The sequence below is a fragment of the Molossus molossus genome, unplaced genomic scaffold (genome assembly GCF_014108415.1).
Source record: "Molossus molossus isolate mMolMol1 unplaced genomic scaffold, mMolMol1.p scaffold_m16_p_10, whole genome shotgun sequence".
NCBI classification, from domain to species: Eukaryota; Metazoa; Chordata; class Mammalia; order Chiroptera; family Molossidae; genus Molossus; species Molossus molossus.
In genome coordinates this window covers 93,721,946-93,736,377 of record NW_023425345.1, presented here as the reverse complement: position 1 = coordinate 93,736,377, position 14,432 = coordinate 93,721,946, and the positions used below count along the sequence as shown (strand labels likewise).

Below are 14,432 nucleotides of genomic sequence, written 5' to 3'. Positions count from 1 at the left end.
ACAGAGACACATCGATTGGTTGCTTCTCACATGACCCTGACCGAGGACAGGGATTGAACTTGCAACCCAGGTGTGTGCCCTTGACTGGGAATCGAACCCATGAGCCTTTCTTTGGTCTGCAGGCCAATGCTCTAACCCCTAAGCCAAACTGGCCAGGGCATAATCAGTGTTTTGAACTCTGTTTATGGGAGCCTCCATTTTGTTTAGTTCTTTTTCTGTAGTTTTGTCCTATTGTTTCATTTGGGACATGTGGGGTTTTTTTTTCTCTTCATTTTGCCTGCTTCCCTCTATTTGTATGTATTACGTAGATCTGCTATGTCTCCCAGTCTTGGCTTGGTGTCTCTATGTATTAGATGACCTGTGGGGCCCAGTGGTTCAGTCTCCCTGGTGACCAGGTGCTTCAGGCTGTCCCTTGTGTGGGCTCTGTGTAGTCTAATGTTATAGTTGAACCTTGATTGCTGTTGGCATATCAGTGGGTGGGCCTAACCCTCAGGCTGCCTGGCTTTGAGGATTAGCTGTGACTACAGTGGAGATGTTGTGTGAGGCTGACCCCATGGAATGGGATTTGCTTTAGTAGGGCTCTGACACCTACTCAGTCCACCCTTTTGGCATATCATTTGTGGAGCTAATTGGGTGGTGCTCTGGTGTGGTCTGAACCCAGCCATGGTGTGTATTTGTTCTGGGGCCTCTTGAGGGGGGCTCTGATCCAGGCTAAGGTTAGCTGCTGCCTATGTCCAGCTTGGGGCCTCCTGGTGGGAGCTACAAAATTGGCCGTTGTTATCTGTCTGTTCTGGGCCTGAAGACTCCCGGGAGAGGCTGTTCTGTGAATGGAGGCCAGCTTCCACTAGTGCCAGGCTTGGGCCTCTTTGCTGGAACTTCAGGTCATGCTGAGGCTAGCAGCTGCTTGTCTGGGGTTTGTGGACCTTAGAGAGATTTTAGGAAAGTCTGCAGCGTGGGCCAAGGCTGGCTACTTGGGTGTAACAGCTGCTGAAAGAGGTTTGGCCAGTGTGCTACTTGGGTGTAGAATCTCAGAGAATCAGGCTGGGTGGTGGTTGAGCTCAACAGACAGTGGCCCCTGCCTGCACTTCTGTCCAGGAAAGAGCTGTCTCTCCAGCCCTTGCCCTGAAGCCAATTCACCTCCCCATAAGTCTGTCAGTTTTCAAGCTTCTGTCCCTTGGTTGGAGCTTAGGGCAATTGTTTTGAATGAGTGAGTCTGTGCTTGGACCCTTTAAGAGGACCCCTGGGTCTACAGCAGCCAGCAGCCCCCCTCCCTCCCGTCTCACCCAGAGAGTCCCAGCTGGAGAACCTGGTGTGGAGCTGAGATACCTTGCTCCTCAGGGGAACCTCTGCAACAGAGATATCCCTCCAGATTTTTTTTTTATAGAGTGGGAGGTAGGATGGAGAGGGGGCAGGGATTGGGGGGGGGGCATTGATGTGTCTCACATTGATTGGTTGCATCCTGCATGACCCAGACCAGGGCCGAGAATTGAGGTACGTGCCCTTGACCTGAATCAGATCCGATACTCGTTGACCCGTGGGCTGACTCTCTCACTGCTGAGCTAAACTGGCCAGGGCTCCCTCCCAATTCTTTTTATTGTTTGTTTTCAGGAGGGATCAACAGCAGCATCTTTATTCCCAGAAGCAGCGGCTTTATTCAATACTTCTAACCACTTTTATAGATTTGTGCAATGGGACAGGGCAGTGCGTGGCGCATGTGTCGTAGGCTTTTGCTGTGTCATGCTTTTGTAAGAAAACATGGTCTGCGGCCTCTCTCAACAACAGGCCACGTTCCCAGGCCCCAACATTCCACCCGCTAGAGGCTGGGGTGTCGGGATTTAATCCATAAAGCATTTCCCTGTATGCAGACCCCACAACAGCAGTACAGGTCGCAACACATAACCAAGAGGCCTCCAGTGAGGCCTGCAAGGGCCGTGCCCTGATGCATGGTGAGTCACTGCTCCTTCTTTCAGGCCTCGTTTCCACAGGTCCTGCTACATGTCTTTCCCCAACAGGGGTCGGTGGCCTTTAAGCCACTCCCGGCTGCCCAGTGAGGCAGCTATAGAGCTAGGCCGCTGTGTACCGCCCAACTATCGGTGCACACATGCACACGGCCGGACTCTTTCATTAACACTATCGACATACCTTGTACTTTGGCCCGTTGACTCGAATGTCCGGCTCCTGTATCATACCAAAAAGTATCCGTAGCCGGTTGCAGGGCCACCACCATTCACCTCGGCAAGAACATCAGTATACTAGGCATCTGCCGGAGGGGGAGGCTTTCCCTCCTCAAAAGGGCTGGGCTTCCCTCCACCTCGGCAGAGGGCTCCTCCCATTCTGCCCTAAACTGTCTAGGTCCCAGCAAGGAGTGCAGCTCCTGTGTCAAGGGGCTGGTAGCGAACCGAGCCCTCTGTTCCAAGTCAGCTCCCCTTTGTCCAAGTAGGAGTTTAGGCCATGCCCGTGCATTGTCGAGTAGCCCAAGACCGTAACCACCCCTCTACCGGGTAGGTGGTTTGCACTGTGACAGGACAAGGACCAGTGATACTTCCACTGGCTAACAGGGTTGCATACACCACCACCAACTGCTTAATAAGGGAGTGATGACTCTCAGCTCTGTTCAAGGACCAGAACCCAGTAGGACTCTTTCGAGCCCCTTGTTTCTGCCAGAGACTCCAGCCAAACTGCGAGTCGTCCACTTGTATGTCAGGAGGAACGGCAAAGTCGGACCCACGACTCTCAGCGTCTGCACCTGGGCCACTGTCTGTTTCATGGCCAGAAACGCTTGCTCCACCGTAGGAGACCAGTCCCAGGCCTCCCCCTTCCGGGCCATGTGGTGGAGGGGTTTCATCAGCATGGCTAAACGGGGTACAAAGGTTCTCCATAACCCTAGCAGTCCCAAACGTGTCTGCAACTGTTTCACTGTTTCTGGTCAGGGATAGACCTGCATTTTATTTATAATTGCCTCTGGCATGACCTTCGTCTTACCCGAGCAAACAACACCCAAGAATTTGACAGAGTATCCAGGCCCTTGCACTCTGTCCTCACCCGCCAGGGCTTCCCAAAGGCTGCGAGCTCCGGCTTCTAGCTCTCACCCTGCCGACTGTGCCAAGTGTCAGAGACCGGGCTGCAGGGGAGGTTTCGGCAATGAGATACCCAGGGTAAAGAAATTCGCAGAGCTGGCATCAGGAGGGATCAACAGCAGCATCTTTATTCTCAGCAGCACAGTGGCAGCCCCCAAATAGGCCAGAACATTGGACATACAGTTCACTCTTTGTTTCCATACGGAGGGCAGAGCTCAGTGTGGGAGGTTTTCCTGGTTGCACTGCTTTGCACCGGGTAGGGCAGGGGCGTGGGTGGGCACGCACAGTGTGGTGAATTTCTTATCCTTTTTGCTGGAATCTTTTAAAAAGAATTTAAAAAATTCTGGTACAGTTGACATTCAATATTATGTTAGTTTCAGGTGAACATCAGAGTGGCTAAACATTTAGATAATTTATGAAGTGATCCCCCCATAAGTCTAGTTACCTACCTGGTACCATACATAGTTATTACAGTAATATTGACTATGTTCTCTATACTGTTCTTTACATCCCGATGACTGTTTTGTAACAGTCAGTTTGTATTTCTTAATCCCTTTACCCTTTTCATCCACCTCCCTAATCTTCCTCCCATCTGGCAACCATTAGTTTTGTTCATTGCATCTATGACTTTTTGTTTTGTTTTGTTTTTTAAGATTCCACATATAAGTGAAATCATACGGTATTTGTCTTTCTCTATTTGACTTATTTAATTCGTATAACATCCTTTAGGTCCATCTATGTTGTTACAAATGGTACATTTTCATTCTTTATGGCTAAAAAATATTCCACTGTATATTTATGTACCACATCTTTATCCAATTGTCTGTTCATGGATACTTAGGTTGCTTCTATATTGTATATGGCTATTGTATATGAAATGTCCTTCTTTGTTATAGCCTTTGTTTTATAGTATATTTTGCCTTACATAATTATTGCTATCCCCAGCTTTTATTTCATTTCCATTGATTTATTTTTAAATATGTTTTTATTGATTTTTTTAGAGAGAGAGGGAGAGAGAAAAACATTGATGTGAGAGAGGAACATTGATCAGCTGCCTCCTGCACTCCTCCTACTGGGGATCGAGCCTGCAACCTGGGCATGTGCCCTGACCGGGAATTGAACCAGGACCTCTCAGTCCATGAGATGATGCTCAATTCACTGAGCCACACCAGCCAGGCTATTTTGTTTTCATTTACATGAAATACTTTTTCCCATCCCTTTACTTTCAGTCTGTGTGTCTTTTGATCTGAAGTGCATCTCTTGTAAACAGCATATAAGGGTCTTGTTTTTTTATTCATTCAACTACCCTGTGTCTTTTGATTGCAGCATTTGATCCCTTTACATTTATGTAGTTATTGCCATTTTATTATTCATATTTTTGATATATTTTTCTTCTTATAGAAGTTCCTTTAGCATTTCTTGTAACTCTGGTTTGGTGGTGAACTGTTTTAGCTTTTTCTTGTCTAGGAGCTGGAATCTTGTCTTGGTTGCACATTGGACTCAGTGCTTTTGCTTCTGAACCGCTCGGTGGAGTTCTCACAAAGATGTCCTAGTCTGTACGATGCTATTAACTCAGTGTCTCTGTAGGTGGGGAAGGGCCTGCAGCTTTCTAGTCCACCAGTTTGCTGACATCACTCTCTATTTCTTTTCTACTCTTATTTTTTTTTAATTTTTTTTTTTATCCTCACCCGAGGACATTTTCCCATTGTTTGTTCAGATAGAGTGGGAGGGAGAGAGGGAAGGGAGAGAGAGAGAGAGAAACATCAACGTGAAAGTGACACATCAAGTGGCCACCACCCGCACGACCAACCAGGGCTGGGGACAAACTGCAACCGAGGTACATGCCCTTAGTGGGATCTGAACCCTGGTCTCTCTGGACTGCAGGCCGACGCTCTAACCGCTGAGCCAAATCGGCCAGGGCTGCTCTTTTTTTTTTTAAATAAAGTTCTTAAATGATGTGCAACACACACCCAGAAAAGTACATAGACCATAATGGCACAGCCTGATAAATGTTTAGACATGAACACACTTGCCTCCCCAATACGGAAAGAGCATTACCAGCATCCCAGAATCCCATTCTCCCCCTTCACTCTTTGACTTCTCTTTTCAGAAGTAATTACTGTCCTGACTTCTGACTTCTAGCCTCGTAGATTATTTTTTCCTGTTTTTGAACTTCAGACAAATGAAATCATACAGTTTGAACTTTATAAAAATTGATTGAAGTGTTGCCCTTGCTGGTTTGCTCAGTGGTTAGAGCTTTGGCCCGCAGACCAGAGAAACCCAGGTTCGGTTCCCGCTAAGTGCACGTACCTTGGTTGCAGTTGGTCCCCGGCCCCAGATGGGCTTGTGTGGGTGGCGGCCAGGCGATGTGTCTCTCTCACATTGATGTTTCTCTTTCTACCTCCTCTCTCTCCCGCTCTATCTGAAGATAAATGCAAATATGTCCTTGAGTGAGGATAAAAAAAAAGTTAAAAAAAATGGAAGTATTAAAAAGTACATAGAGACATGTAGAGAAGTGCACATATCATAAAAGGTGCAGCTTGATGAGTTCTAAAACTAAACACATCCACATAACCGACACCTGAATCAAGACAAAACATGCCAGCATCCCAGGAGTCCCAGCTGCATCCCTGCAGTCACCGCCAACCCTTCCCCTTCTCGGCACTTCCAAGGAAACCACTTTTAATAACAAAGATTAGTTTAGACTGTTTTGGACTTCTTGGAATCAAACAGTTTTGTGTCTAGTTTTCATTCAGCATGTGTATGAGATTCATTCATGTTGCATGTAGCATTTCTGTTGCCGTGTACTTTTTTGTTGCATGAGTATCCCAGTTTTTCCCCCATTCTGATTTTAATAGACCTTTGAGATTTCTGTAGCTTTTGGTTGTTTTGAATAGGGCTGCCGTTCGCATTCTTGTGCGTGTCTTTTGGTGTGCACACACACTCATTTATCTAGGGGATGACTGGGTCGGGCCAGAGGACAGTCATGCCCTTGGTTCTGGTTTTGCAGGGTGATGTCCGAATTCACACTCCCGCGTCGCAGTATATCAAAGTTCCAGTTGTTCCATTTCCTCAGTAGCACTTAGCATCGGCAGTCTTTTAACATTTTTTCAAAGCTCATTTCTTATTTTTTTCAATTTTTTTATTGCGGTAAAATATACTTAATAGAATTTACCATCTTAACCATTTAAAGGTGTGCAGTTCAGTGGCATCAGATACATTCATTATGTTGTGCAGCCATCACCACCACCCACCTCTGTAACTTTCTCATCCAGTTGAAACTCACTGAAGAAGAGCTCTCCACTCGAACCCTGCGGCCCCTGGGCACCGTGCCCTCTGCCGGACCGTGAGGACTCTGCCTCACCAGGTGGACTCGGATGAATTTGTCCCTTTGTGACTGGCTATTTCACTTGAAAGAAGGTCCTCAATCCATGTTGTAGCATTAGCTAATTTCTTCTTAACCTGCTCATTTACTTTTCCATGTACATAAGAAATTTCACAGTATAATTTTCATTTTCACGTTATCGTTCTCAAAATGTATTCAACTCAGTCCCTCATTTTCAGTTATTGTATCAGCCTCCGCACGAATCGAGAGAGAGCTCTGGGTTTCCACGGCGCCGTGCAGGCTGCTCCTCTCGCTGGTCGGCTGCGGCACAGGCCGCCCGGCTGCGACCTGGGTCAGTGCCCTTCAAGTTTCTTCTCGTCACCTGAAGGGCGCTCAGTGACGCCACAGCACACCTGAGGCCTTTCCGTGCCGAGTGTTGTGTTTGCAGGAGGAAGTTCTGGCAGAAAGGGCAGAGAAGGTGTAGGTTCCACAGAGACTGTGATAATTTACATAAAAAAAGAGAAAAAGTAGACAGCACCGGACAGATTTAGTTGCCAAGGATTCAAATTAGATTTTACACCATTTGCCCTCAATCAAAACTAAAGTAAGATTCCTTTATATCAAAATGTCATTAATACTGACTGGTATAAAGTTGAAAATGAAATTGTTTTACTCCTCATGTAATTAAAAATGTTCCTTGAAGTGTTGGGTCTTTTGTTTTAGCTCCTCAGGACTAGAAGGCATGCTGAATAGAGGCTTGTCATCCTTTCTAGGAGTCCGGATCCCTAAGCAGGGAAGGGGGGGGGAGCGGCTGGAGGAAGTTACCCCCCTGCCCTTTCTTCCCTCATTAGCTGCCTCTTGAAGTGGATTTAACTAAAGCGAAGAGACAAGATTTTGAACCATCTGTAGAACAAGCGAGGTACAGCAGCTGCCGACAGAACATGGCTCTGGGACCCCCAAAACCACAGGAGGTGACCTCCCCTTGCAGACCCAGCCACTCAGACGACCCCCACATTGTGATACAGGGGGATAAGGACAGCAGCTCCCGGTATGGGGCCTAAGTTCCCCGCCTTCCTCTTCTGCCTTCTCATGTAGCCTCACCCCCAGTTCTACCTTCAGAGCCACATGTTGCACTGTGTGCCCCTCAGGAACTCACTGCCACCTTGTCGCTCTTCGGTGCAGAAGCCTAGCGCCCTCGGCTGCGGAGAGCGAGGCCACTTACCAGCGGAAGCTCCGGCAGAAACAGTTGCAGCAGCAGTTCCGGGAGCAGATGGAGAGACAGCAGCAAGTTCAACGCCCTGCTCCGAGCACTGAGAAAAAGGACCAGGGTTTGTGACAAGGATGGGAGCAGCGCCCCGGGGAGGTGTAGTCTGTACCCCAGGAAAGGCTTGTCCCCAGGGCCTGATCCTCTGCCAGCAGGGTGCTGGGGTCCCCGCCGGAGCTCGGTGGGACGTCCCTCCTTACACTGGCAGAGCTGAGTCCAGAAAATTAAGACAGTGAGCCCCTGCCTTGTATTTCCCCGTTTCTGAAGACACGAATCTTTCGGGTTGGGGGAAGTGATGGGCCTTGGCAAAATCTGAAGTAGAAGTGTCATGGTACAGAGTTGTTTTTCCAGTTACCCATGACTGTCCCTGCAAAGCCTTTCTGAGTTGTCTTTGAGTATAAGGCAGATCTGCACTTGACAGTAATGGGAGCTCTGGGCAGTTCTCTCTATGAACTTGCTTCCCAGGCCAGATTCAGCGGGACTGGCAGGTCCAGGTGTCTGTGGAGTCTTTCCCAGAGTAGAAACAGGGAGGGCTGATCCCAGATCAGCTGCGTTTTTAGCACAGCTTCTCCCTAAGAATTATGACGTTCACAGAGGACTTGCTCCCATTAACGGTCCCCTCAGCACCTAGGCTGAAATTAACAAAGGGGGAAAAAAATACACCCACAAAACAAAGTTACTGTGCTGGGGATGTTCTTATTAAGGATTTTTCTAGATCTTTAGCTTCCAGTTGCAGATGTCCCTGGGGATGGGGGGGGGCAATGTCCTCCGGGCCTTTGCCCCACCCCTACTCACCACTGTTTATATTGTTTTTCTATAGTGAATTCCTACTGAAGACTTTCTTGGAACAAGGGTTATGGCTTTAAATAGTAAAAACTAGACCAGACCAGATGTCTTCTAATAACCCTTCTATTTTTTCCTCTAGAGGAGAAATAAACTGTTTCCCCCAATTTGGTAGGGAGAGAAAGGTTATTGTAACCTTCCTATAGATGTTTAGGTGGGACTGGTCTCAGGAATCTTGAGTTCTGCTGGCTGCTGGGACCAGTGTAGCCCGGGCGCCCGGGCTGTTCCCTGTGACTGAGCTCTGTGGTCTGCTCTGCAGCGGAGCCCGCGGCGCCTCCGAAGCACAGCACTCCCAGGGCCGGCGGTGCGGAGCCCCTGGAGCAAGACCTCCTTGCAGGTGGGCAGGGGCTGACGGGATGCTGAGTGTTGCTTAGGAAACATCTATGAAATGCTTGTAAGTTACTGTGTGGGTACCTTTGGTGGTTACGAATGCATTTTAAAAGAGGCTTCTGTTTCATAGCCCCATGATTTTAGGAAAAAGAGGACCCAGAATGGGTTGGCGGTTCTGACTGGCAGAACAGAGTCATCTCCTCTATTGCCCCAACCTAAGAGAAACTTCAGTGTACCTTTAGGGGTTGGGGACAGAACTTCTAGAAACTGTCACAGGGCCCCCATAGCATAGGATTTCTTTCGACCTGTTTTTCCAGGGCTTTATGTGAGAACACTTCCTCGTTTGTTGATGCTACATTTTCCTGTGATCCTGCAGACAGTTTTGATATATGGGATATGGCTCCAGATGCAGGGGGCGGTGTTGCCGATCCCTTGTCTAGACCAGAGCCGCACCAGACTGCTGCCACACCAGTCCTGAAGAGCCAGATGGTGACCCGGAGCAGGACCCCACAAAGCGTTTGCCACCAGAATCCACAAGCAAAATCCGAACCTTGGCACCTCCAAACTCCCAACATCAACCAACACATGACAGGTAGCAAAGTGTTTTCGGAACAAAAAAATGAAGGGAGAACCTGGGCTTAATTCTGTGAATTGTAAAGGTGGAATTGCATTACATTTAAAAAGGTTGGGTGAGTCATGACAGAGGAATAGCAGTGTAAGAAAATAGAAGATAATTGGTTTGAGAGCCAGAACTTGTCCTTTGGGTCCTGGTGGGAAGCTTAGGCGTGACTGCATTCAGGGCTTTTCCTGGGAAAAGTGGGCCTGTCATTATTGTTGCAACTGAGTCCAGAGTTAACAGAGGGATCTCTTCTTCATAACAATTTTAATTCTTAGGTTTTTGGTTTAAGTCAGGATCATTAACTAATACAATTCAGAAATTACTAGCTGTGAGTTTATTTTAAAACCATGGCAGCTATATTTTAACACCTTTTTCTCATATAGGAAACTGTGACTCCTATAGGAAGAACCAGGACACAAAGAAAAGAAAATTGGATCTATCTTAACAGAGGCCCAGGTCACATCACCGGACTGTCACAGGAACTTGAGAAAACTTTTTAGCCACTGCTCACCAATCCTAGGGAATGAGCTTTATTTCCAAGGATTTACCTTGCTTAGTTCTGAACTTTTCCAGAGGATTTGACTGGAGCCTGCTGCAGATAAAGCCGAGCAGTTGACAAACAAGTACTTTAAAAATGCCTGTCGCACACTGCAGTAGGCTTTGGGGAGATTAAATACTTTTTCTTGGATTCTTGAGGCTCTTCATTTTTTATTCCTATTATGTTAATAAATGTGTACAACTTTTAGGAAACAGTGTTGGCTGAAAGTAATATAAGCCATACTACCAAGCACAAACTTCTAATTGCCTACACTAAATCACTAAGCGACTCTGCCTTCTTTCATGTCAGGGCACCAAGTTCTAAAGTTGCCCACATGAGGACCGTACATGATGCCTAGAACAAAGCCTGGAGTGGTTGTTTTACTCCTGGGCATCGATCCAAGGCCAAAGAAAAGGTATTTCAAGAGCGCAAAATAGCCCTGGCTATTTTTCTCAATGATTAGAGCTTCGGCCTATGGACCAAAGAGTTGCAGGTTTGATTCTGGTCTTCGGCCTGTGGGCCTAAGAGTTGCAGGTTTGATTTCCCAGACCCTGTAGGGGTCATGTGGGAGACAACCAATCAGTGTGTCTCTGTCACATTGATGTTTCTCTCTCTCTCTCTCCCCCACTCTATGTAAAAATAAATGGAAAAATACCCTTAGGTGAGGATTAACCCCCCCCCACCCCCGAGAAAGCACAAAATAAATCCATTATTTGGTAACAAAAGAGAAAATACAAGTAGCTGTTTATAGTTCCCCATTTCAGACATGTGATACAACCCACCTTAACATAAACTATTTTTCCATTGTGCTTAGATGCTTTATAATTCTTCCCCTCAAATAATGGGTTTGCAAGTTTACTTTTTAAGGTGCATTTTGGGCTGTACCTTTTATCTGATCTTGAAGCAGTAGCTGTTACTTCTTTCTGAATAACACCCATTTGCGAGAAGCTGGGAAACTAAGGCAAGGAACTCTTAAAAACTAAGAAGGCAGCCATCCATTTCTACTCTGGGAAGACGCAGAGGCAGTGGCGTACCCTGATTTCCCTTTACCTGTTGTTGGGCAGAGTTGGCCATACCTCCGTCTTTGATTTTGATATCCTTACCATCTCCTTCAGGATAGATATCACCATTGTCTGCAGCATAACCGTGGTTCAGGTCAGAATTGCCACCAAAAAAGTCCTTGAAGTTAGGAATCCAGTTATAAATTGCACACAAAACAGAGCTAATTAAATTACGAGAAAGGAATGGGCTGGAAATGAAATCCCACAACTCAACAAAAGCCAGTTTGGTTTATTTGAATGGTTTCATTAAATAAGTCTACAAAGGTTATAAACTGAAGCACAAAGCGCAATCTTACAAGAAGCGCAACACCCAGAGTTAGTGCAAAATGTACAATTAACGGCTGCGGAGAAACCCAAGGTTTGAATTGTTTATTCAATTTTTTTAAACAGTATACATTGTTAAATAATGTTAGGAAAACATTTATAATTCAGAAAGATTTTTTAATGTGGAAAAAGATACTCAAAGTGTACTATTAACACAAAAATAATTTAAACATTTCAGTAGCTAGTTCATTCCTCTAGGCTTCAGTTATTTCATCCACAGGAGGGGAAAAAAATCAACAGTAAATAAAACCAGTTCTTACTTTTTTGTGAGTGAAGAGATCTCAAAATTATTAAACCAAAGTAACAAACAATGTGCTGCATTCGGTTTGCGTGTTTCTCTAGTAAAAAGTATTGTTTTGTCTTAGGTGGTCCGGTTTTCATTTACTTGGCCACCTTCTTTGTTCTATCCTTACTCTTCCCATCTCCCCAAGAATTCTAAGTAGAGAATGAATAAGTAAACAGTTTGGAAGGAGGGCTTGGAACCCCTGCCCTTTTCACGTCTACACTCCTAAGCCCTTCGTCTCTCACTGGCATCTTGGGGCCCAGGCTAACTTAAAGAGAAGGGCCCGTGAAGGAACAACAGGCCAGGAGAGCCAGCCGGGCTCTTCCATTGTGGTGATTCCTGGGATGTGCCATTGAGGTGGGTAAATAGGTTGGAAACGTCAATTTTCCAACTCAAGAGTCAAGACAAGAAGCACCCAAAAAATTAAGAGTCCTAGCTTTTCCCTCAACTTCAGAGATAATAGAGACCCCAACATAGCCAATTAGGAGAGTATTTCCTGAAAGCTCTGAAAATAATAGAACTGCCCATTACAAGTAGGCATAGCACTAAATAATACTGGTTGGTTGCAGTTATTACTTAAGGAGAATATCTGTTAATATGAAATGTGAGAAGAGCAGTTGTAATTGCAGAAATAAAGGTGGCACAACAGATAATGATCCTGCAACCATTTGGACATTACACAGGAGAAGAGCAGGAGGAATAAGCATTCCTTTCCACAGTGCTTAATGCAGATGTGGGTCCACTTTCCACAAAAATACAGTACCCACGCTGAGCAATGCCTGGTACATCTGCAACAAGAGGAGAGCAATCCAGACAGATTTTCTTAGAAGCAACTTTCTCCATCTGTGACACTTCTCACTATCACGTTTCCCAACTTCAAAACCAGCTCCCACCTGCTTCCCAAGTTCAGCCGTTTCTTCTAGGTGTGTTCAGGCCCAGCTCAAATGAGTAAGGCTCACGGCATCCACTGGCCAGGCATCACATCTTTAAAACAAGTTTGTTCTCCCACTCTGTAGTCTTTTTCTTTCACTTATCGCACACCACCTTTAATCTTTTAAATCGCCCAGTTTTGTTACAGCACCCCTTGTCACTGTTCCTGAAACAGAACTTCCTACTTTCAACCACTGATGTCAATTTAACTTCTCACTCTGCTCACCTTACACCTGCTCTAGCAAAATTGTTGAATGACTTAAAAAAAATACTCTCTCAATTTCCCTTTGGCATAACCCGCTGCTGGGGTCACATGGACCTTAGAATTCCTTCCACATGCCCTTTGCTGATCTGGGGTCTGATGAGAAGTTGATGCTAATGGCAAAAGCAATAGAAGTCCAAGGCACTAAAATATCCAGCAAGCAATACTGGGAGAACAGAAGTATTCAAGTACGTAATTTATACAATTTTACATTCACATTTATTTATCTAATACAATGGAAATACAAAGGAAAAAGTTAAAGTGTCTCAATAAGTAAAGGCTAGAGCTAGCTTTTTTTTTTTCAACCTTTTAAATCTTTCATATTTTCATCTTAAAACTACTGTTGTCCAACAACATTTATATATCACAGTGTTTCCACATCAAAACTGATGGCAAAGTTACATGTCCGCAGGGAACTTTTTTTTCCTAGTTGCTAATGCTGCAGTCAAAGCTGCTAATATCATTTGCTTAAAGCACTAATGACCTATCATAAGAAAGGGCTGAAACCTCAGTCTCCTGGTGTTTTTCACTGGGTTCTAAAGAGAGAAAAAAGAAAGAAGAGAAAGGGGAAAAGTGGAGAAACAGGGTAGGAGAGAGCCCAATACCTTTTTTGCCTCGTGGCTTACATTCTTAAGGGAATAAGGGGCTTAGGGTGGATACCAAAATTAAGAGCGCCACCCACTTGAAAATACAGATGGGGTTTGGTTCTCCCTTGAGTGCTCTAGTCGCTTCCTGATGAAAGCCCCCCTTCCTGGCCCTCACTGGGGGTGCAGGTGAACAGGAAAGCACACCTTGAAGCTGCCCCACCACAGGAAAGCCGCTCTTTCCTTCTTGTCCTGCTCATGAATGGCGCAAGGGGAGGAGGACTCTCCATTCATTCTGAGGGCTCTAAGCGGTATCAAAAACATTCCTTTCCGGCAAGAAGTAGTTAAATGCAGCACTAGTAGTTAGTATAAACCTACCCCCACCACTCAGCACTCTCTTTCTGCCCCCTACTCAGTTAAAGTCTCTAGGTCTAAGTGGTCCGCAGGTTGGAACCTGGGGGGTTGCTGATGGATTTCTGCAAGTTGCTGATGTTGAAATTCTGTAGGGAGGCAGATCCCACAGGCTGGAACTGCCCGAGTGGCTGTGGCGCAGGGCCACCCGTCCCACTCCACTGAGCGCCAAAGGGGGGGGCTGGGAAACCGTACTGCTGTGGGGGGCACATAGACTTGGTGAAGTGACCTAGAGAGGTAGCTGATGCTGCAGGGAGGGGGGCAGAGCCACCCAGGTTCGAGGTCATGGAGATGCACAGCTGTCCAGGTGCAGAGAACTTCCTTGCCATCCCAGGGCCCTGAAAACAAAACAGCTTGTCGTCAAGTGTGGTGTGGGCGTAACACACAAACGTGAGATGAGCAGTACGCAAATATTTTATCACTGGGACTGTCTTAATCTTACAAAACCTTTCGTAATAATTATTGGCTCTTCGCACTTCACCAAACGGGTGAGAACACCCACTCTGAGTGGAAGTGGGTGGTGTCTGTGTGTGTGTATAGGCGCAAAGGGTATTAAAGGAAAAGGGAAAAAAAACTGAGGT

General features: G+C 46.1%; 2 protein-coding genes across 13 annotated transcripts in view; one reads left to right on the top strand and one right to left on the bottom strand.

Annotated features, from left to right (window-relative positions):
* Positions 1 to 8,846, top strand: part of RAD52 (RAD52 homolog, DNA repair protein) — a 29,727-nt gene extending 20,881 nt beyond the window's left edge. Inside the window, 3 exon segments of the mRNA XM_036252123.1 lie at positions 7,254 to 7,450; positions 7,551 to 7,730; positions 8,769 to 8,846. Of these exon segments, the coding sequence (XP_036108016.1) occupies positions 7,254 to 7,450; positions 7,551 to 7,716 (363 nt within the window). The 3' untranslated portion in view covers positions 7,717 to 7,730; positions 8,769 to 8,846.
* Positions 8,847 to 12,708: 3,862 nt separating this feature from the next.
* The window catches only part of WNK1 (WNK lysine deficient protein kinase 1), a 145,842-nt gene continuing 144,118 nt past the window's right edge, over positions 12,709 to 14,432 (bottom strand). For all 12 annotated transcript variants that reach the window (XM_036252532.1, XM_036252531.1, XM_036252526.1 and 9 more), the window contains one exon: positions 12,709 to 14,189. In XM_036252532.1, the coding sequence (XP_036108425.1) occupies positions 13,872 to 14,189 (318 nt within the window). In that variant the 3' untranslated portion in view covers positions 12,709 to 13,871. The remainder of the gene's footprint in view (positions 14,190 to 14,432) is intronic.